Source organism: Armigeres subalbatus, unplaced genomic scaffold, assembly GCF_024139115.2.
Source record: "Armigeres subalbatus isolate Guangzhou_Male unplaced genomic scaffold, GZ_Asu_2 Contig2036, whole genome shotgun sequence".
Lineage (NCBI taxonomy): Eukaryota > Metazoa > Arthropoda > Insecta > Diptera > Culicidae > Armigeres > Armigeres subalbatus.
This window is the reverse complement of record NW_026942876.1, coordinates 190,877-212,746: the sequence shown is the minus strand read 5'-3', so window position 1 is coordinate 212,746 and position 21,870 is coordinate 190,877. Positions and strand designations below refer to the sequence as shown.

At 42.1% G+C, this 21,870-nt stretch overlaps 1 protein-coding gene across 1 annotated transcript in view; it reads left to right on the top strand.

Annotated features, from left to right (window-relative positions):
- The first annotated feature begins 584 nt into the window (after positions 1-584).
- The window catches only part of LOC134203647 (monocarboxylate transporter 12-like), a 43,304-nt gene continuing 22,018 nt past the window's right edge, over positions 585-21,870 (top strand). The window contains exons 1-4 of the mRNA XM_062678530.1: positions 585-754; positions 10,497-10,656; positions 11,772-11,913; positions 14,846-14,986. Coding sequence (XP_062534514.1) covers positions 607-754; positions 10,497-10,656; positions 11,772-11,913; positions 14,846-14,986 — 591 coding nt within the window. The 5' untranslated portion in view covers positions 585-606. The remainder of the gene's footprint in view (positions 755-10,496; positions 10,657-11,771; positions 11,914-14,845; positions 14,987-21,870) is intronic.

The following is a 21,870-nucleotide window of genomic DNA, read 5'->3' as shown; positions in this document are numbered from 1 at the left end:
TGCTAGTAGTTAGAAGAATTTAAAAATTTCTGTTTTTGTATATATTTTTCTATTTCCCTTTCCGCTAGTCTGTAAATTCACACCACGCCTCAAACCTCGAAAAAATTTTGCGCCGAATTTTGGGCCCATATCCATGTCCAATTCCCGAAAACATCATATATGTAAAAATACATGGGGAAAAATCCGCGGACCAAATTCCCGAGGTGTGAGCCTGCATTAAACCGGACAAATAATGGAAGCTCTAACCGCACGATAAGAGATTTTCGATGATCAACTTCAAATTTATTGGGGATTTAAATGTAAAGTTGAGTTTATTGTTTACTGGTACCGATATTCAATACCTAACAGCATTCTCCAAGCTCTTGAATAAAGATGTAATAAAATATACTGATCCTGCTGAGTATTTGAGATACCATATAAGTCTTATAGTCAATTCCAATACAATGTAGATAGATTATTTCTCTTCATCATGTCACACAACATTCCTGAAGCAATTTCTCCCCCATCTGAAAATTGATTAAAACTTCTTTTCCCATTTATTTTCCTTTCATTTCATCTGCCTTCAATAACTCGTGTATAGGATGGCTAGGAGCAGCCAGTTGGGCGATGTCACTTTTTGCAGCAACCATTGTGGTGGCATTATGCCGTCGGAAGTCAACACGCTTGACGGCCGTTCTCGGTGGGCTGGTGTGTGCGCTGGGCATACTGTTCACCTCGTTTGCCACCCAGATGCACCAGGTGGCGTTCAGTTATGGTAAGTTGACGTTTGTGTGAAAACAATTTCTGGATGGTAGGTTATAAATGGTGTATAAACAGGACAACAAATAGCACAAACCAATTGTGTTCAGACGATTTCAGACTTTGGGACCTCGGAATAATAACAAGGAAGAGGCTCCATTGAGGGAGGGTGTCTTTCAAAGAGTTATGATAAAAGTAAGAAGTTGGTGTCCTACCAGAGCACAATTTACGCTTTTCAAGTGAGAGCCAACAAATGAAGGAACAATAAATTGATGTCAGATGCACAACATGTGCACAAAGCCTAAAGTAAGTGAGGCTAGGGTTAAGGCTGGCATTTCCGTCTTTTCGCCATAGTCTTGAAAACCAATAAAAGAGGCACTTTTTTTTAAAACTTATCCATACCAAATCATAAGCTCAGGAAAAACGTTTTGCTGTAGGAGAGCTCTAGCAAACACACGTTGCTTTCATTGGTTTTAGGCCTTACGACGATGGATGCAAATACCTGCCGTGTCCCTACTCGCTCTGGTTTCTGGATCCGTAATTATACTCAATTCAACCCACTTATCATTCAATTGGCATCGTATAACAAGGTCTTACAGTTTTTCAATTTGTGTTATGTTTTTTTTTCTGGGTTATTAGACAGGTTTCCTCTGAATATCGCATTCCATGGCAGACTGAAGCAAACCTAGTGAAATGACCTTTTTGTAACCTCGGAATTGCTTTCGTATCTCAGCTTAGTTTGTCCCTCTCACCATTCAAGTATCTCAGGCAACGGAGTCGACTGGTGCCTTCATATAATTGATTGATTCAAATAAGTTTCTTTCAACCACTTTTCAGTTTGCTATCGTATCGCCATTGAACATCATTGGTATCAGTAATTCAAACGAATATAGCAATATTCCGCACAGTAAACTTTAATAAAAAAAAATCAATTATTAACAGCTTCATCATTAGCATTTAAAATCTGTTGCATTTTCATGAATCATGTAAAATATACGTATCTATTTAAAGAATAATTCTTTATTTAAAGAATAATTCTTTATTTAAAGAATTTATTTAAAAAATAATTTAAAGAATAATTATTCACTATTTAGTGAAGACGAATATCCTCAGTTAAATCGATAGGGGAAGATCCATTAACTACGTAATGCAAAAATTGACCATTTTTAACCTCCCCCCCCTTTGTGTCACATTTTGTATGAAGCATCTGAAAATTGTGTATGGATCGTCTGGATCGTCCTTCAAGCGTTTATGGATGTTTCCTAGGTGAAAATAGAGATAAAAGAATAATTGTATGTAAAAAGATCATTCAACCTTCAGTAAGAGCACATAAAACATGAATCTGTTACCGCATACTAGGTGAATTACTGTGCTCTCACCATCGCGATGAAGTTTCACCGTATGAAGCACAAAGAAACTAGGAAAATGCTAAGGGTAATAGGATTATGGCTTTATTGTTCAATATTTCGAAATATGGTTATTGAAATTGCGAATGAACACCGGCTAGACGGCAGACATAAGCATATAAAAAATGTGGAGGATAAAAGGAAATACAAGGAAGCTACAATCCATGGCTTTTAGTCGTCGTTGGTGAAGTTATCCTGCTTCTGAGGAAATAAAAAAAATGTCCTCATTCACTTCAAGAAAGAGCACAAAGTTTTTCCTACCAAGATGGTGACTTGTGCCATGGAAGCGGCCTGTTGACATGTTACCAGTTACGAAGTATGATTCCAGCATCTTTGAAGAATGTATTTTTTATACGTAGATGATTTTGTTTGATGATAATAATTCTCTTCAATGTAGTCATCGTACATGTAAGCTGCTTAGAAAGGATCCATAAATATCGTTGTACATAAGTAAACTGTGTATGAAGCATTTGCTGTGGGATTATTATGAATATTTTATTCGAGCGAAGGTTAACAAAGAGCATGAAGATATCTCTGTTCTTCAATAAAATTGACAATCTGATCAGTCGCTACCCACAGAAAAAATACGGAAATCCATCTTGTTCCATTGACAAAGACTGGGAATATGGTTCTATCACCAAGTTGATCTCTCTTGGGATACACTCATTCAATTATGTATCTTTAAATTAAACGAGATGGAGCCCTGCGCAACCGTATGAAAAACCAATAAAACTTTCATGGCAGCTGGAAGCAAATGCAATAAATCCCTATAATCTACACAGAGCCAAATTTATGGTTCTGAAAATTCCCCACTCGTAAACGCAGCCACAGATGTCCGGTCTTCTAAAAACATAACAACTCTTATGGGCAGCACAGCCCGCTGACTGTTTATCAAATGCCTACATATATGGCACATCCTAGCATAGCTTTGCCGAGTAGTGCGTGCGACAAACCACAACTAGACAATTTAATCCATAGATAACGTTAGCCGGCAGTAGAACAATGATGAAAGAGGGGCTTAAAACAAAGGTAACAGAATTATGTTTCTGACACATCAATTATTACTCTGCAAGGTTCAATATCGAGCTTATGAGCTCATCGTAATAAAATAGATTTCGAAGCACTCCTTGTCGAGTTAGATATTAAATTTATTAGTTAATTATACATCGAATTGCAAAAGGATGTTTTTCCTTATAAACTATTCCAGATCACGTGCAAATATAAAACGTCAGCATTTAAAAATAGAGTTTATGGACAATCACGGCAAACTAGAAAAATTGCTCGCGTTTTTTATGGTACAAATGTCAACTGATAAACGGAAGCATATCTGAAAATCATTTTTGGTGCATGATTTTCATTTTCGCTGTTGCAGTCGCTTTCTTTTGAATGTTTCGAAATTAGGTTCAAATGCGATTTATCTTAGGTGATTAACTAAATAATAGCTTTATGTTATTCCTATAGAATTGAAACTAACAACCTAGTGACCTTACAAGCGAACTTCAGAATAACATCATAGAGTACAAAAAATAGGTCTGGCTCAGCGGGCATCTAGAAGTGAGAAAGCAGTGTCCATCAAAATTATTTTCATGCGACCATCAAAACGCATTCCTTGGGATTATTGTGTATTCTCATTCGATTATCCATTGTTCACCAGATGTTAATTCAAAGGATCGCGTTAAAAGCTCTACTGTGTATCTAAGGAACATTACAGCAAAAAGCTTAGATCACTTCCTGAAGTAATTTTTTGCACAGCAAACTGAGCATGAATACTAAAATAACAAATTGATATGTACAGGGTGGGGGAAAAATATCAGTGTATACTATTTAAGTCATTACTTTATCATTAGCAAATTAAATAACAAAATATTTATGGACAAGGTAAATACATTACCACAGATTATAATACTCATATCAAAATCACACGCTTTTCAAAGTATAGGAAATTTATCGATTTAGTCCACAGATATAGCACAGCATATACATAATATTTGATAGATTAGTTTTTAAATGCTCCAATAGTGTGTGTATCTTAGTACAGACTCTAGCTTATAAATTGGTCAGACGGAGGAATCTATTTGATTGAGGTCAGTAGAGCTTGTAGACCATTTGGATGAATACCTTTGGAAAAGAGTTCGCAATTGAACGTGTTTTATATCGCACTCGGTTCCGGTTCCGTTCCCTTCTGTATTTGGCGGTCGGAATGTAAATCAGTTAGTTCGGAATCGAAGTCACTTATTCGCTTTCCGCATCGCGTTTCAAATTTGTATGGATATATGTATGGCAAAACGTACTTTTTTATATTTCGACTCTTAGAGGCTTCAATTTATCATCACCCACGTGACTCAACACGTTTTCAAATAGTCTGAAAGATGCCGAAAGACTTTATCAAAGAAGGCATGAAGCTGGAAGCTCCACAAAAAATGTTATAACGCTTCGAAAAGTAAATGCAAGAAATCAATTTTTCTGCCAGCACTACCGAGCAACTATAGGTGTCAGAGGGCAACACCCATCTTCCTTCTTGTCGAAATTTTTACTTTGTGAAATGATTCCAAATAACTCCCATTAACTCGAAAGTCCAATAACTTTGAAATAAAACTTTAACGTAATGTGCCACTTGGATTATGATGAACTGAAACCTCTAGAAATGAAAACACAAAAATACACGATTTCCCATACTAACTTTAAGCGCGATGGGAAAAGCGAGGAAACAACCAATCGTGTCCAAATTCTGCGCAATTGTTTGGTACCCAGAATGGTTAAAAAAAACCCTGATTAATCCACCTAGCGGTGATGGTGCCTTTCTCGTACATTATGAAAATAGTATTTTGGCCATTACTCTTGAGCCCATTGTCCGACCTGGCCAATTTTCAATTGGCAACAATGGCAGAGTATTCTGCGTCGAATGTAACTTGTTGCGAGTAAATCGGTTAAGGATAAGTGCTTGAAAAATGAGTGACATTTTTTTACTAAATTTTTCTATGGAAAAGTGGTATTTTGGCCATAACTTCCGAGCCCATAGTCCGATCTGACCAATTTTCAATAGGAAACAATGGTAGAGCATCTTGCGTCGAATGCAACTTGTTGCGAGTAAATTGGTTAAGGATAAGTGCCTGAAAAATGAGTGACATTTTTTTACTCATTTTTTCTATAAAAAAGTGGTATTTTTGCCATAACTTCCGAGCCCATGGTCCGATCTGACCAATTTTCAATAGAAAACAATGGTAGAATAGCCTGCGTCGAATGCAACCTGTTGCGAGTAAATCGGTTGAGGATAAGTACCTGAAAAATGAGTGACATTTTTTTTTGGGTGGGTGCGCACAGACACACACACACACACACACACACACACACACACACACACACACACACACACACACACACACATACACACAGACATCACCTCAATTCGTCGAGCTGAGTCGATCGGTGTATAACACTATGGGTCTCCGGGCAATCTACAAAAGTTTGTTTTTGGAGCGATCATATAGCCTTTACGTATACTTAGTATACGAGAAAGGCAAAAACATTGATTTAAAAAAAATGATCATGACGGGTATATTGTATGTTATAAATTAAAACATGCGTACTTAATAAGGCATAATATCAAAAACGGACCTGAAACTATCGGGCCTCTTGAAAGGAGGCTTCCGAGCCTCTTGAAAGGAGGCTTCCGAGCCTCTTGCCGAGCCTCTTGAAGGGAGGCTTCCGAGCCTCTTGAAAGGAGGCTTCCGAGCCTCTTGAAAGGAGGCTTCCGAGCCTCTTGAAAGGAGGCTTCCGAGCCTCTTGAAAGGAGGCTTCCGGGCCTGTTGAAAGGAGGCTTCTGAGCCTCTTGAAAGGAGGCTTCTGAGCCTCTTGAAAGGAGGCTTCTGAGCCTCTTGAAAGGAGGCTTCCGGGCCTCTTGAAAGGAGGCTTCCGGGCCTCTTGAAAGGAGGCTTCCGGGCCTCTTGAAAGGAGGCTTCCGGGCCTCTTGAAAGGAGGCTTCCGGGCCTCTTGAAAGGAGGCTTCCGGGCCTCTTGAAAGGAGGCTTCCTGGGCCTCTTGAAAGGAGGCTTCCGGGCCTCTTGAAAGGAGGGTTCCGGGCCTCTTGAAAGGAGGCTTCGGGCCTCTTGAAAGGAGGCTTCCGGGCCTCTTGAAAGGAGGCTTCCGGGCCTCTTGAAAGGAGGCTTCCGGGCCTCTTGAAAGGAGGCTTCCGGGCCTCTTGAAAGGAGGCGTCCGGGCCGCTTGAAAGGAGGCTTCCGGGCCTCTTGAAAGGAGGCTTCCGGGCCTCTTGAAAGGAGGCTTCCGGGCCTCTTGAAAGGAGGCTTCCGGGCCTCTTGAAAGGAGGCTTCCGGGCCTCTTGAAAGGAGGCTTCCGGGCCTCTTGAAAGGAGGCTTCCGGGCCTCTTGAAAGGAGGCTTCCGGGCCTCTTGAAAGGAGGCGTCGGGCCTCTTGAAAGGAGGCTTCCGGGCCTCTTGAAAGGAGGCTTCCGCCTCTTGAAAGGAGGCTTCGGGCCTTGTGAAAGGAGGCTTCCGGGCAACTTGAAGGGAGGCTTCCGGGCCTCTTGAAAGGAGGGTTCTGGGCCTCTTGAAAGGAGGCTTCCGGGCCTCTTGAAAGGAGGCTTCCGGGCCTCTTGAAAGGAGGCTTCCGGGCCTCTTGAAAGGAGGCTTCCGGGCCTCTTGAAAGGAGGCTTCCGGGCCTCTTGAAAGGAGGCTTCCTGGCCTCTTGAAAGGAGGCTTCCTGAGCCTCTTGAAAGGAGGCTCTGAGCCTCTTGAAAGGAGGCTTCTGAGCCTCTTGAAAGGAGGCTTGAGCCTCTTGAAAGGAGGCTTCCTGAGCTCTTGAAAGGAGGCCTGAGCCTCTTGAAAGGAGGCTTCCTGAGCCTCTTGAAAGAAGGCTTCCTGAGCCTCTTGAAAGGAGGCTTCTGAGCCTCTTGAAAGGAGGCTTCTGAGCCTCTTGAAAGGAGGCTTCCAGGCCTCTTGAAAGGAGGCTTCGAGCCTCTTGAAAGGAGGCTTCCGAGCCTCTTGAAAGGAGGCTTCTGAGCCTCTTGAAAGGAGGCTTCCAGGCCTCTTGAAAGGAGGCTTCCGGAGCCTCTTGAAAGGAGGCTTCTGAGCCTCTTGAAAGGAGGCCTGAGCCTCTTGAAAGGAGGCTTCTGAGCCTCTTGAAAGGAGGCTTCTGAGCCTCTTGAAAGGAGGCTTCTGAGCCTCTTGAAAGGAGGCTTCCTGAGCCTCTTGAAAGGAGGCTTCTGAGCCTCTTGAAAGGAGGCTCTGAGCCTCTTGAAAGGAGGCTTCCGAGCCTCTTGAAAGGAGGCTTCGAGCCTCTTGAAAGGAGGCTCTGAGCCTCTTGAAAGGAGGCTTCTGAGCCTCTTGAAAGGAGGCTTCTGAGCCTCTTGAAAGGAGGCTTCCGAGCCTCTTGAAAGGAGGCTCTGAGCCTCTTGAAAGGAGGCTCTGAGCCTCTTGAAAGGAGGCTGAGCCTCTTGAAAGGAGGCTTTGAGCCTCTTGAAAGGAGGCTCTGAGCTCTTGAAAGGAGGCTTCTGAGCCTCTTGAAAGGAGGCTTCGAGCCTCTTGAAAGGAGGCTTGAGCCCTCTTGAAAGGAGGCTTCTGAGCCTCTTGAAAGGAGGCTTCCGAGCCTCTTGAAAGGAGGCTCTGAGCCTCTTGAAAGGAGGCATGAGCCTCTTGAAAGGAGGCTTCTGAGCCTCTTGAAAGGAGGCTTCTGAGCCTCTTGAAAGGAGGCTTCCAGAGCCTTCTGAAAGGAGGCTTCTGAGCCTCTTGAAAGGAGGCTTCTGAGCCTCTTGAAAGGAGGCTTCTGAGCCTCTTGAAAGGAGGCTTCTGAGCCTCTTGAAAGGAGGCTTCTGAGCCTCTTGAAAGGAGGCTTCTGAGCCTCTTGAAAGGAGGCTTCTGAGCCTCTTGAAAGGAGGCTTCCAGGCCTCTTGAAAGGAGGCTCTGAGCCTCTTGAAAGGAGGCTTCTGAGCCTCTTGAAAGGAGGCTTGAGCCTCTTGAAAGGAGGCTCTGAGCCTCTTGAAAGGAGGCTTCTGAGCCTCTTGGAAAGGAGGCTCTGAGCCTCTTGAAAGGAGGCTTCTGAGCCTCTTGAAAGGAGGCTTCCGAGCCTCTTGAAAGGAGGCTTGAGCCTCTTGAAAGGAGGCTTCCGAGCCTCTTGAAAGGAGGCCTGAGCCTCTTGAAAGGAGGCTTCTGAGCCTCTTGAAAGGAGGCTTCTGAGCCTCTTGAAAGGAGGCTTCTGAGCCTCTTGAAAGGAGGCTTCTGAGCCTCTTGAAAGGAGGCCTGAGCCTCTTGAAAGGAGGCTTCTGAGCCTCTTGAAAGGAGGCTTCTGAGCCTCTTGAAAGGAGGCTTCCTGAGCCTCTTGGAAAGGAGGCTTCTGAGCCTCTTGAAAGGAGGCTTCTGAGCCTCTTGAAAGGAGGCTTCCAGCCTCTTGAAAGGAGGCTTCTGAGCCTCTTGAAAGGAGGCCTGAGCCTCTTGAAAGGAGGCTTGAGCCTCTTGAAAGGAGGCTTCCTGAGCCTCTTGAAAGGAGGCTCTGAGCCTCTTGAAAGGAGGCTTCTGAGCCTCTTGAAAGGAGGCATCCGAGCTCTTGAAAGGAGGCATCTGAGCCTCTTGAAAGGAGGCTTCCGAGCCTCTTGAAAGGAGGCATCTGAGCCTCTTGAAGGAGGCCTGAGCCTCTTGAAAGGAGGCTTCTGAGCCTCTTGAAAGGAGGCTTCTGAGCCTCTTGAAAGGAGGCTCTGAGCCTCTTGAAAGGAGGCTTCCTGAGCCTCTTGAAAGGAGGCTTCTGAGCCTCTTGAAAGGAGGCTTCTGAGCCTCTTGGAAAGGAGGCTTCTGAGCCTCTTGAAAGGAGGCTTCTGGAGCCTCTTGAAAGGAGGCTTCTGAGCCTCTTGAAAGGAGGCTTCTGAGCCTCTTGAAAGGAGGCTCTGAGCCTCTTGAAAGGAGGCTTCAGAGCCTCTTGAAAGGAGGCTTGAGCTCTTGAAAGGAGGCTTCCGAGCCTCTTGAAAGGAGGCTCTGAGCCTCTTGAAAGGAGGCTTCTGAGCCTTGAAAGGAGGCTTCTGAGCCTCTTGAAAGGAGGCTTCTGAGCCTCTTGAAAGGAGGCTTCCGAGCCTCTTGAAAGGAGGCTTCTGAGCCTCTTGAAAGGAGGCTTCCGAGCCTCTTGAAAGGAGGCTCTGAGCCTCTTGAAAGGAGGCTTGAGCCTCTTGAAAGGAGGCTTCCTGAGCCTCTTGAAAGGAGGCTCTGAGCCTCTTGAAAGGAGGCTTCTGAGCCTCTTGAAAGGAGGCTTCTGAGCTCTTGAAAGGAGGCTTCCGGAGCCTCTTGAAAGGAGGCTTCTGAGCCTCTGAAAGGAGGCTTCTGAGTTCTTGAAAGGAGGCTCTGAGCCTCTTGAAAGGAGGCTTGAGCCTCTTGAAAGGAGGCTCTGAGCCTCTTGAAAGGAGGCTTCTGAGCCTCTTGAAAGGAGGCCTGAGCCTCTTGAAAGGAGGCTCTGAGCCTCTTGAAAGGAGGCTTCTGAGCCTCTTGAAAGGAGGCTTCCGAGCCTCTTGAAAGGAGGCTTCCGAGCCTCTTGAAAGGAGGCTTCCGAGCCTCTTGAAAGGAGGCTTCCGAGCCTCTTGAAAGGAGGCTTCCGAGCCTCTTGAACGGAGGCTTCCGAGCCTCTTGAAAGGAGGCTTCCGAGCCTCTTGAAAGGAGGCTTCCGAGCCTCTTGAAAGGAGGCTTCCGAGCCTCTTGAAAGGAGGCTTCCGAGCCTCTTGAAAGGAGGCTTCCGAGCCAGATTTTGTATGCCGCGTCCTACGGGATCTCGTCCTTTTCAGCGGCTTTACTGTTTTTCATCTAATTTAGTGCCTTTTTTACCGCATCCATATCTTACACATTCATGGAAAAACGATTAACTATGATGTGTTCTGCCTTAGAACAAAATTTATATAACGTATTTTTTTTCATGGCAATCAATTCCATCTCTGTCTCAGAGCCAAGATTTGTTTTTTTTTTTCAGTACTTGCAAACTGTAAGCACTGAGTGCACTGAAGCATACACAACGTGTATTTCAATAAATGCCAAACATCTGTTCAACATTGCGAAATTTCTCCGGCTGCCAACATTGGAGAATCACGAAGGAAATCTGAGGGAAAAAAGGTTAAACACAATCATCAATCATTCACACGATTTGCCCTAAAACCCGGTCATCTTATAGCAGTGCATCCAAGGACGACGATGACTCCGACTCCGACACAGCTAATATTTAACGGAGCGTTTCCTTTATAACTCTACCCACCAAACCAATTTCTTACAAATGTTTTGCACTTGGTTTCCTTTCTCCGCATGTTTCTCCACCGTTACCCCATACCTGCCCGGGGGAATCAACCTCAACTGCTGCTCTATCGACACCGAACCCAGGAGTGATAGTGGGAGTTGGAGCCGCCATGGTTCGTGAGTCGGCAGCCGTTATGCTGGGCCATTACTTCAAGCGGCGGAGACAATTTGTCGAAATGATTACGATGTCGGGCGAAGGTGTCGGCGTGGCGCTGTTTTCTGTGATACTGAAAGAAGGAGTTGGGTAAGTGTTTAGTGTTTTGGGGTGAAGGAGTTTCGTCGTGATGTACAGGTTGACTGAATCCATGAGATTGGCATGGCTCATAAAATTTTTATGATAAAGGACTATTTGCTCGCAAATCTTTGCTATATTTTACAAGGAAATATAGATTTAATATTTGGCATTATTGCTTGAACCAGATCGCATAAAGGCTTTATACACACACCAACGGATGGCAGACTTTAATACAGGTCTGCATAAGTACCTTACAGAAACTGTGTAATATTTTGGCATATACAATTTCGGTAGATTTCAAAACAACCATTGTATTGAAGTTTTGTATTATTTTAATGCAGTATCTGTATGAATAGCACACATTTTTTGTGTGAAAACCTTACAAAATTGCATATTTCAAGGTTTCATACAATAAATGTTAATTTTTTTGGGTGTACATTAAATACTCCATTTCATAGAGCAACAAACATGTACTTTATAAATAAAAAATAATCATTTGTAAAGCTTCACTATAGACCAAACATTCCGGAAAAATCACTGCTGAACAGATTAACAAATACTTAAAGCGACTTAATAGTATTATATTACAGCATCTTTCTAGAACAGTGAACACAAAATATTTGCGTAAATTAATGCCGCAAAGAATACCCTGTTTACTCGATTAGTTCATTTAATGACCAATCACATAAGTTTCACATTTTTACGCCCACAGCGACCGAAATTCCCAAGCTCTGTGCATAAATTTATTCGCTAGTCCATGCCGTGTTGGTGACGCCCTCCGAGCAGAGACATAAATTATGCCGAAATATTGAAACGACATCATTTTCATTGGGGATGATTATATTTCACTTCCCCGGTGGTCAACGAGGAAAACTTTTTTTTCCGGCAGCGGACAGTTCCTGTGGAAACTTTTCCATTCTCTGATCCAGTTCACTGAATTGCCTCCCCATTGTCCACTTGGGCTGACAGTGCTACAGTTGCCTAAAAGCAAAGCCATTATTTTTTCCCTCTGCTCCAGTTGATAGCATAGTTGCTACGTGTCATCATCACGATCAACGGTTCACTAACTCACTGTCTTCTTCTCTTTTACCTCCGTCCAACAAAAAAAAAACATCCTCCCACAGGAAAATGGGCTGGCGCCTGGGCCTGCAAGCCGTCACCGGGCTGGTATCGTTTAGTTTCTTCATGGGTTTGCTGTACCGGCCGGCATCGCTCTATCATCCACAGCGACGGGCGATTCTGCATCTGAAAAACCAAAGGAAGAAGGTAATTAAGGTTGACAATAATTTCGTTCGTGAGTTGGAAAATTTATCGGTGGCACCAAGTCAGCAGCGGCGGTGAAGTTTCAATCGGCAGCCCGAATGTTGAGTTTTGGTAGTTAATGATGGTGTGTTCTACTAGTTGGTGGGCTGTTGGTTATTTATTGGAGTTTTTGATCGCTTTAAGTGATGTTTGTTGTTGTCTGTATTCCAGACCTAGAGCAACAACGAAAAAGTTGAGTCTTTTAGAGCAAAATACGCTCGATTCTGTTTTTACACGGATTTTTTTTACACGGCCGTTTGCAAAGTTGCTCCATTTTGCATGATTCGTCGAGAAATCATAAAACTTTTTTTACACGGATTTTCAAATTTTGAACTGAAAACTTTTTTTACACGGAACGCATCCCCCGTGTAAAAAATAATCGGGTGTACACTTAAAGTTATGTACAATTCTTAATATTTATATATTTATATAAACTATTGAGAAATCGACTGTATATTTTTATTTCGATTTTAAGGACGGCTACGCAGTCTTGAATTATTGAAACAAGATGTCGGATTAATATACATCTTGTTTCAATAATTCAAGACTGCGTAGCCGTCCTTAAAATCGATATATTTATATATGTTCTGTGTGTGTCCTGTGGGAGACCAGTGTGAGCTGCATTAGTTATATTTTCCTTCACGTTCTTTTATGCCAACACTAAATAAATATTTGTTTATTCACCAATCTTGATTTGAATGGACCTAGCCTGGAAACGAAGCTGGAAATAAAGTATTTGTAATTACAGTGATTTGTAAAAATATTTTTATTGCTTACCCAATATCCATACAAATGAACATAAATTCGCTTTGCGCCAGTTTTGAAATATCATTAAATGATTTTTTTTTGCAGAAGTCCTTTAAAATAAAAAGGATGCTAACAGAGGTATGGGTATCGAAGACCTCAGAAAACCTATATAATTGGCACGGCATTACAAAGCCTGGGGTAACGGGTTCAATTCCCAGTCCGATCGAACTTATGGTAATTTGTTTACTATTAAATGAGTGAATTTTATTTATAAAAGAAGTTTTTTTTAAGTCTTTCCGAATTGTGGGTGTTTCATAATTGGAGGGAGTATTTGATACAAACAGCACTTGTAAGCCTATTTTTTCCATGGAAAGAATTTTTTTTATTAGGATTCTATAATAATCATAGGACATGTGTGATATTATATTACACAATAAGTAGCCACCAAACAAGTAGTTAACATAATTGTTTGTTAAACTATGAAATCAACTGCAATATAGTTTTACCATTAAAATAATCGATGTTATCAGAATCATAATAGTTAATCGCTTTGTCGTACGAGTTCAGAAAATCTTCTACTCAGGGCATAGCAGTAGCACGAACAAATCACAACCGATGAAACTATTTTCGACCACACACCTTCATCATCCTTGTCATTTGCAATTGAAAACTGGAACCAATCGAACCAGCCACCAAACTGGAGCCGACATATATCTACGCTACCTCGGTATGCTCTCGTAGCGTGGCTCAAACCAGGCGATGAAGACAAAGTTTTCCACCCCAATAACTTTGGGTAAGCGATTTTCCGGCAGCAGCACTCAGGCACCATAAAGGTATAATCCAACCGGAATCACCGTGACGAAGGGTGAGAATAAACTCCGGAGTCAGCGGTCACGCTAGAACGATAATCATTTAATTTACGCGAAACGACTCTAATAGTTTCTACTCTTAAAGTACAGTACTAATAATAGTGTGACTTTGTGAAGTTTTGGGCAAATCTGAAAATTGTTGATATTTTCTTTTGCTTTCAGATGAGAAAACTTTAAAAATAATGTCCTCGTATCTTTGAAACACCTTTTACACGAGGCTAAATTTTTAAATTACTGCAAAAAATCGTCATGCGCTCTGTAATTGGTATTAACCCTAATTGATACAATTAACAGTATCTTAAAATTGGCCAACACTCAGACTCGTGTGACACACATTTGTGCTATAATCTAAGAACTTAAAAAAACGATCGGAACAAAATTCCTTACTACCCAAAAAAAAACATTATCCATCAAACGAAACTTTTTGCGAGAAAGAGGGTAATGTCCCGAGATAGACACATTGTTCAATCAGCAAAGGTTATTTGGAAACATTTCTTTCATATTATTGATCAATACCATGCTTTAGCCACTAGAACATATACAGTAAAAATGTTGAAACCATCAAATTTTGGTCAGCTGCAGATGAATCTTTGATAAGTGTTGGCCATTTAAGTTAATCTAACTAAGCCTCATTTGAAAAATTAGAAACATCACTCACTGGATTGGTGCAGTTTCTCGCCTTGTATTTGATCAATCCACTTGCCGATGCTGGTGTCTTTCCGTGCAATTTAATTTTAGTATTCTGGCGACCTGTTTACCACATATCCTGTTGTACACCTAACCAGCGGATGGCAGATTCCAATACAGTTCTGCAGTTAACCCGTGCAAAATCTGTATTAAATTTTGGGATTTTACAAGATTTTAATACAATCATTGTGTTGACCCCATACAATTTTGTTTTTTTTTGTAAGTTTGTATCTGCATAAAAAATCATGCATTATTTGTACTAAAACTTGCATATGTGTATATGCCCCGATTTTATACGAAAATTTGGTCGAAAAAAGGACCAATTGTTCAATGGTAATTTTGTTTGACAAATGTGTCTCAAACCCTGTGTAAGGCATGAAGCATATTTAGTCACCCATTAAAATTTTTACCACGTCGTATAGCGTTCTTCAACCCAACAACCTGCGCCAAAAGTATGTTCATCACTCATTTTGGCACGTTCATCCCCATCCAGCAGTATCCATTTCAAACAAGACGTAAAACGATCTCAAATTTTCCTGCTATATAAATATATTCATTGAATTTCTCATTTCATCCCCACTCCGCGCCTCCAGGTGAAAGAGAAGAAAACCCACGTTCGTACACCAAAGCCACCGTTCCTGGACTGGACCCCACTGAAGCTTGCCTCCGTCCGGATGCTCTCGATTTCGGCAGCTGTGGCCGCGTTCGGCATCTACTCGCCCGTCTTTTTTCTGGTAAGTCACTATTTGGCAGCTTCCTTCCGTGCAGCTCCGACACCTCAATCTATACAAAAATCCGGGGGATGAATTTGATGAGCAGAATGGAATGAAAGAAATGTGCCAATCTAGCAAAATACAAAAAGATTTCCGTGATTACACTCGATGTAACAATATGACGGTGCTTTGTGAATCAACGACGTCGGCCAAGACTTACGCTATCGACCGGATGTTGGCGAAAATCGAAAATGTGGTTTTTCGTGTCCCGCGTATTGGATCGTTTGCTGAATGGGGAAAAAACTGAAAAGGGGAGCCACGCCGTCAGTACTTTCATAAAGCGTGGTGTGGTATAATATGCATTTTTCGAGTTTTTCTAAAATTTACATCAAATCCACAAATATTTAAAAAGGTGTTATAGTAGAAGTTTGACTGTATAGCGTCTTTGAAAGCGTAACTATGCACATATTCAATATTAATCTGATGGCAATTGTTTTAATGTTGTAGGTCAATGCGATCTAACCTATTCTCCTCTGCACGGCAGCAGTTCACCTCGATGGAACCTTTTTCACCAGTACGGTGTCAAGTGTCTCTTGGAGGCCTGTTGACAAGCAGACGAGAACTCTCATAAGCGAATTGATTGATGAAATACCAGAATCTGGGGACTGGAGTGAAAATTAAACCTGCCTTGATTGAGAGGGACCTATGAAATGTGATTGAACAGTTTTTTGCTGCGTTGGTGATTGAGATGACGATAACGCTATGCGGTCGATGACGACCGTTCGCATGTAGGGTATCGGGAGGTAATCCCGGCAGGGTATTGCTATTATCAACTGGTTGCATCGTAAATTCTCGAGTGAGCACATACGATTACGAAGGAGTTTTGGCAAAATATAAATAAAATCTTGGCTTTCGAGTCTGCGCCGGGAATACCATCCGTAACCCTACTTGGTTTTTTTTATTTTAACTTTTGAATTCATTGTTAGTTAATAATTGAACATCATTCAGATGGGTGATGAAAATGGGTCACAGATTTTGGAGCCATTCTAGGAAGGGATACCTACTCAATAACTTTATGTATTGAAAAGGGATATTTGAAAAAAAAATCCTTGTGGCAATCCTAATTTCATCGTGCTGTTCGACCGTACTAACTTTAACTAGATAAAAAATGATACATTGATACCAGCGTGCCTTCAAAATCAAACTACTTTGGCGTTTGGTATATGTTGGGGCTCATTAAGAATCCAATCATTAAATTAAGCCTCATTTAATCAGGGAAAAATACATGTTAAATAAGTGGAAACAAGGGCTCAACATTTATTTGACGATTTTTGGAGCGGCTCCCTGTGAATTTCATTTAAAAAATTCCAAACCTCTTGATAGGAGACTTCCGAGCCTTATTAAAGGAGGCTTCCGAGCTTCTTGAACGGAGGCTTCCGAGCCTCTTGAAAGGAGGCTTCCGAGCGTTGCGTTGCGTTAGTAACGTAGTATTTCGTAGATTGCATACTGAAAGCTGTCATGTTATTAACTTTAACACTCTTAATCCTAATGATTATGGAGAGCAGTTGGGGAAGAAACAGCTGTCCAATCAGAAGGCAGAGTAGGAAAAGTATGAAAACTTCCATTGCCGGCCACGACCATCTTCTCCGTTATGAGGAAGGGTAGGATAATGATGATATGACACCTACTTAAAGAGGGACCAGGGACTCACCGACGCCCTCATAGGTATCAAGGAGTTGGTTGGAGAAGGAGAAGGGAATGGTCGTTTGGAATTCACCATAAGCGAGTGACACGACCGGTTTTTGATTTAATGTGTTAGGTGAATGTATGTAATGTGAGTGTCATTGTTTATACGGCATTTGAATATGTTACTGTACTGTCGTCGTAACGATATGACGGTGCCGTTGGGAGTGGCAAAGCTAAGAGGATTAATGCCACTCCTTGGTAATCCAGCATCCAGGGATGGGACATAGGTATTTCCTCCGTATATCCTGGTTTTTAAGATCCCCGCTTTTGAAAGGAGGCTTCCGAGCCTCTTGAAAGGAGGCTTCCGAGCCTCTTGAAAGGAGGCTTCCGAACCTCTTGAAAGGAGGCTTCCGAGCCTCCTGATACGCGGCTTCCGAGCCTCTGGCGAGAAGGCCTCCGAGCCTCTTGAAAGGAGGCTCTGAGCCTCTTGAAAGGAGGCTTCCGAGCCTCTTGAAAGGAGGCTTCCGAGCCTCTTGAAAGGAGGCTTCCAAGCCTCTTGAAAGTAGACTTCCGACCCTCTAGAAAGAATGCTTCCGAGCCTCTTGAAAGGAAGCTTCCGAGCCTCTTGAAAGGAGGCTTCCAAGCCTCTTGAAAGGAGGCTTCTGAGCCTCTTGAAAGGAGGCTTCCTGGAGCCTCTTGAAAGGAGGCTTCCAGCCTCTTGTACGGAGGTTTCCGAGCCTCTTGAAAGGAGGCTTCCGAGCCTCTTGAAAGGAGGCTGGAGGCCTCTTGAAAGGAGGCTTCCAGGCCTCTTGAAAGGAGGCTTCCTGAGCCTCTTGAAAGGAGGCTTCTGAGCCTCTTGAAAGGAGGCTTCTGAGCCTCTTGAAAGGAGGCTTCCGAGCCTCTTGAAAGGAGGCTTGAGCCTCTTGAAAGGAGGCTTCTGAGCCTCTTGAAAGGAGGCTTCCTGAGCCTCTTGAAAGGAGGCTTCCGAGCCTCTTGAAAGGAGGCTTCTGAGCCTCTTGAAAGGAGGCTTCCTGAGCCTCTGGAAAGGAGGCTTCCGGGCCTCTTGAAAGGAGGCTTCCGAGCCTCTTGAAAGGAGGCTTCCGAGCCTCTTGAAAGGAGGCTTCCGAGCCTCTTGAAAGGAGGCTTCCGAGCCTCTTGAAAGGAGGCTTCCGAGCCTCTTGAAAGGAGGCTTCTGAGAGTTGCATTGCGTTAGTAACGGAGTATTTCGTAGATTGCATACTGAAAGCTGTCATGTTATTAACTTTAACACTCTTAATCCGAATGCTTATGGAGAGCTGTTGGGGAAGAAACAGCTGTCCAATCAGAAGGCAGAGTAGGAAAAGCATGAAAACTTCCACTGCCGGCCACGCCCATCTTGTCCGTTACGAGGAAGGGTAGGATAATGATGATATGGCACCTACTTAAAGAGGGGCCAGCGACTCACCGACGCCCTCATAGGTATCAAGGAGTTGGTTGGAAAAGGAGAAGGGAATGGTCGTTTGGAATTCACCATAAGCGAGTGACACGACCGGTTTTTGATCTAATGTGTTAGGTGAATGTATGTAATGTGAGCGTCATTGTTTATATGGCATTTGAATATGTTACTGTACTGTCGTCGTAACGATGTGACGGTGCCGTTGGGAGTGGCAAAGCTAAGAGGGTTAATGCCACTCCTTGGTAATCCAGCATCCAGGGATGGGACATAGGTATTTCCTCCGTATGTCCTGGTTTTTAAGATCCCCGCTCTTGAAAGGAGGCTTCCGAGCCTCTTGAAAGGAGGCTTCCGAGCCTCTTGAAAGGAGTAATTACATGTCTCGTGGCCATGCAGTGGAATTGTCCTTTAGTATACGATATACTTTTTTTTACAATTCTACGCTTAATCAGCATTTTTTTTTTAAACAATTACTATTCGAAATAGTGCTGTTTTTTTTCTGTATATTTTGGACAAATGAACACCACATCAAATGCACCAGCTTATTGAACAGAAAACAATTTTTTTACCCACCACAGCCTGTTGGGGACCTTGTTGAATTCCACAACTTTTTTTCAGGGCCAGTCATTATTACAGGCGCAATCACTTAGATTGCTAGATTTAGATTCTAACCGTCCATGCCCGCGGTAGTTGATCTACTCTACTGCAGTGAAATATTTCTTTGCGGTGTAATTCCCCCCGAAACCGTATCATGGGTCATAAAGCCTCGAGATTTACATTTTTGGGGCGGTTTAACTTTTGCAATAGACAAGAGTACCACACAAAAGAAGATTTCCCTGGCGCTATTCCGATACCAATTTCCCCCCTTTTTCATTTGACATCTTATGGCCCGGTACTTCTTCCAGCCCTACAGACTAGACACATTCAAATTCATTTGGAACGATAGTGGATCTATTCTGCTGTGACGGAGAACTCATAACGCCTAATAAAACATTCGAAAATCAAGTCATTCTTTTTAGTACATTATATGGTGAGACAACGTGCTGGTAACTATCCCAATAAAATAATCGCAAAGCAATTAATCATCCCAATGCCTACCAAATCCAAAAACAATAAATAACTCAATGATAATTTATGTTATCGGAAACTAATATCAGGCATATCTCAAATTAATTTTTAGGCGACTCGTGTTTGCTCATACCTAATTTGAATTAAAATTTTAAAGTAGCTTCGAATTCCCCTCCACTTGTAAAAATATCAAACCGGGTGATTATTATTTCATACGACCCTCCAAAAATAGCGCTCTTCAAGGAAGATTTATTCCCTCGCGTAGCGTTCCACCATATCAAGTGGGAGCGAAAAAATGTTCAACGACTTTCGTCACTTGACCTGTTATGAGCGTAGAAACAGGATTATGTTCGTTATCGTCGTCATTTTCGCATCACACGTTCGTAACCTTTTTTTTTGTCGCATAATTCAACCACACAGGACCTACCGCTGGATTTTTCATCTGATACTTAAAGCGCATAATATAATTTCTGAATTCGTCCCAGTTTTAAACTCATTAGAAGATTATCACACTCGTGCGGCAGTCATCCACCGCATTCGCACTTGAAAATGGTTTTAAGCGGTTGTACACTGAAAAGCGTGCAACCGTGGGCGTAACCAGGAATACAGTTTATTTACTAGTTACTAGTTAAGAAGTCGTATTCGCAAATAGATTAGTTTGGCTCGACTATCTATTTCATCGTCATACGATGAGTTAGTACTCTTCAATTTAATTCCCCTTCTTGCACGAAATTCTATTACTGCAAAAAATGCAAGGTACAGAGGGCGGACTCGATTGTCCGGAGTGTTGAAAAAAATAATTCACTCCAGAGGATCGAAATTTTTTGTTGCTTAAAATATAACTTTTGTTCAAATAATGTTTATTCCAGTAAAATAAAAGCTAAGAAAATATCTCGTTGGTTCGTGCATGGGTTCTGACGGTTTTGACCACCGTTAGAGATGTGCGCCGATCCGCAAATCGTCGGCGGCAGCATTAAGTCAACGGCGGTGTGAAGCGCCGTGGTGATTTTTTCTATTGCGTTTGTTACCTAAAGATTTTTCAGATTATTTTCAAGACATTAACAGGATAATTTTTTATTTTCGCTGGAAAAATCTAATCCCTATAGCAAATTATTCCAAGCTTTTCGGATTTTTAACGGAAAATACTCTGTTGTTTCCATGGAGGTTTCTTAGAAATTTTCTTGGAAAACAGAGTTTTTTTCAAAAGCAAATTTTATAGAATTTCCAAATAAAAATTGGTATTTGTAATGGATTTTTTTTATTTTCACGGGAAATTGTTTCAAATTTTTGAGAGAAATGGTTCAGATATTTTTCGGAATTTCCACAGAAAATGTAACTTGCTGAACAAGTAATACGGACAAAAATGTTGAACAGGAGGGTTTGTGGCCTTTCGGTCCTTCTCGTCAATTGACGAAAGTCATTCGGTGGAGATCCTTTTTTTTATATGCCACTTGACCGAATAACATGTTAAGGCAACAGTTATCTAGCCAACAAACGGTTATAAGGTCAAAGACGGTTTGGCAGAAAAAGTCATTTGGCTGAAAGCCTCAGACGGGCGAAGTGGTCATATGAACCACGAACTGACAATTTGGCTGAAAAATTGTTTTCTCCAACAGATCATTTGTTCGAAAATGGCGTTTGGCCGAAAATGTCGTTAGGCCGAACGGACCAAAAGGCTGAAATTGTCATTTGCCTTATCGTCATATGGACAGAAAAATAACCTCATTCGGCTAAATGGCCCTTTCTGCTAAATCAGCATTTCGACCAAGCGATATTTTTGGTCCAGATGAATTATTCGGCCAAACGAATTTTTCGGTAATATGAGCAGTTCGGCCAAACAATACTTTCGGCCTTATAACCATTTCGGTCAAATAACATTTTCGGCCAGATGGCCCTTTTTGTCAAACGACTATTTCGTCCAAAACGTTATTTTGTGCTAAATGACCTATTACACCAGACTACTTTTTCGGCCAAATGACCTGTTCTGCCAAACGACATTATTGGCCATATGGCTATCTCTACCAAATGATTTTCGATCAGACGAGTTTCGGTCTAATGATTTGTTCGGCAATGAAATGTCCGAACAGCTTTGGGCTTTATAGCCTTTGACCAAACGGCCCTCTCCCTTGAAAATTTTGAAGAAATCTCGCTTAACTTTTCAAAAGGACCTAAGTAACATTTTTTTCATGAATTAATTTGAATAGCGCAATCAACAGAAAAACATGAAAGCTTTTGATTGCAGTACTCAAATTAATTCATGAAAAAAATGTTACTTAGGTCCGCAATCAACAGAACAACATGAAAGCTTTTGATTGCAGCACTCAAATTAATTCATGAAAAAAATGTTACTTAGGTCCTTTTAAAAAGTTAAGCGAGAAATGTCGGCAGCATGATGCCATAAATTGTTGGCGGTGGTGCACACCTCTAACACCCGTGTGCTCCTCCGGAAGATCTGGAAGGTCCCACAAAAAGGCAAATCTGCGAGTTTCATCGAAAAAGCTCCAGGATTCAGTATGGATTTGATGTTGAGGCCTAAACATGTTTACTATGACGCTCCGAAAGATCCGCAAAATGACAATTTTTAAATATCATTGCAAAGCACCATTTGCGATGACATTATTAGAATGGAAATTATTTCATTTCATTTATTCAAACTAAGGGCAGCGTGGTCTCTGTAGTGATCTTTTGGAATATCCGGATCATCCATTTTATCGTGAGG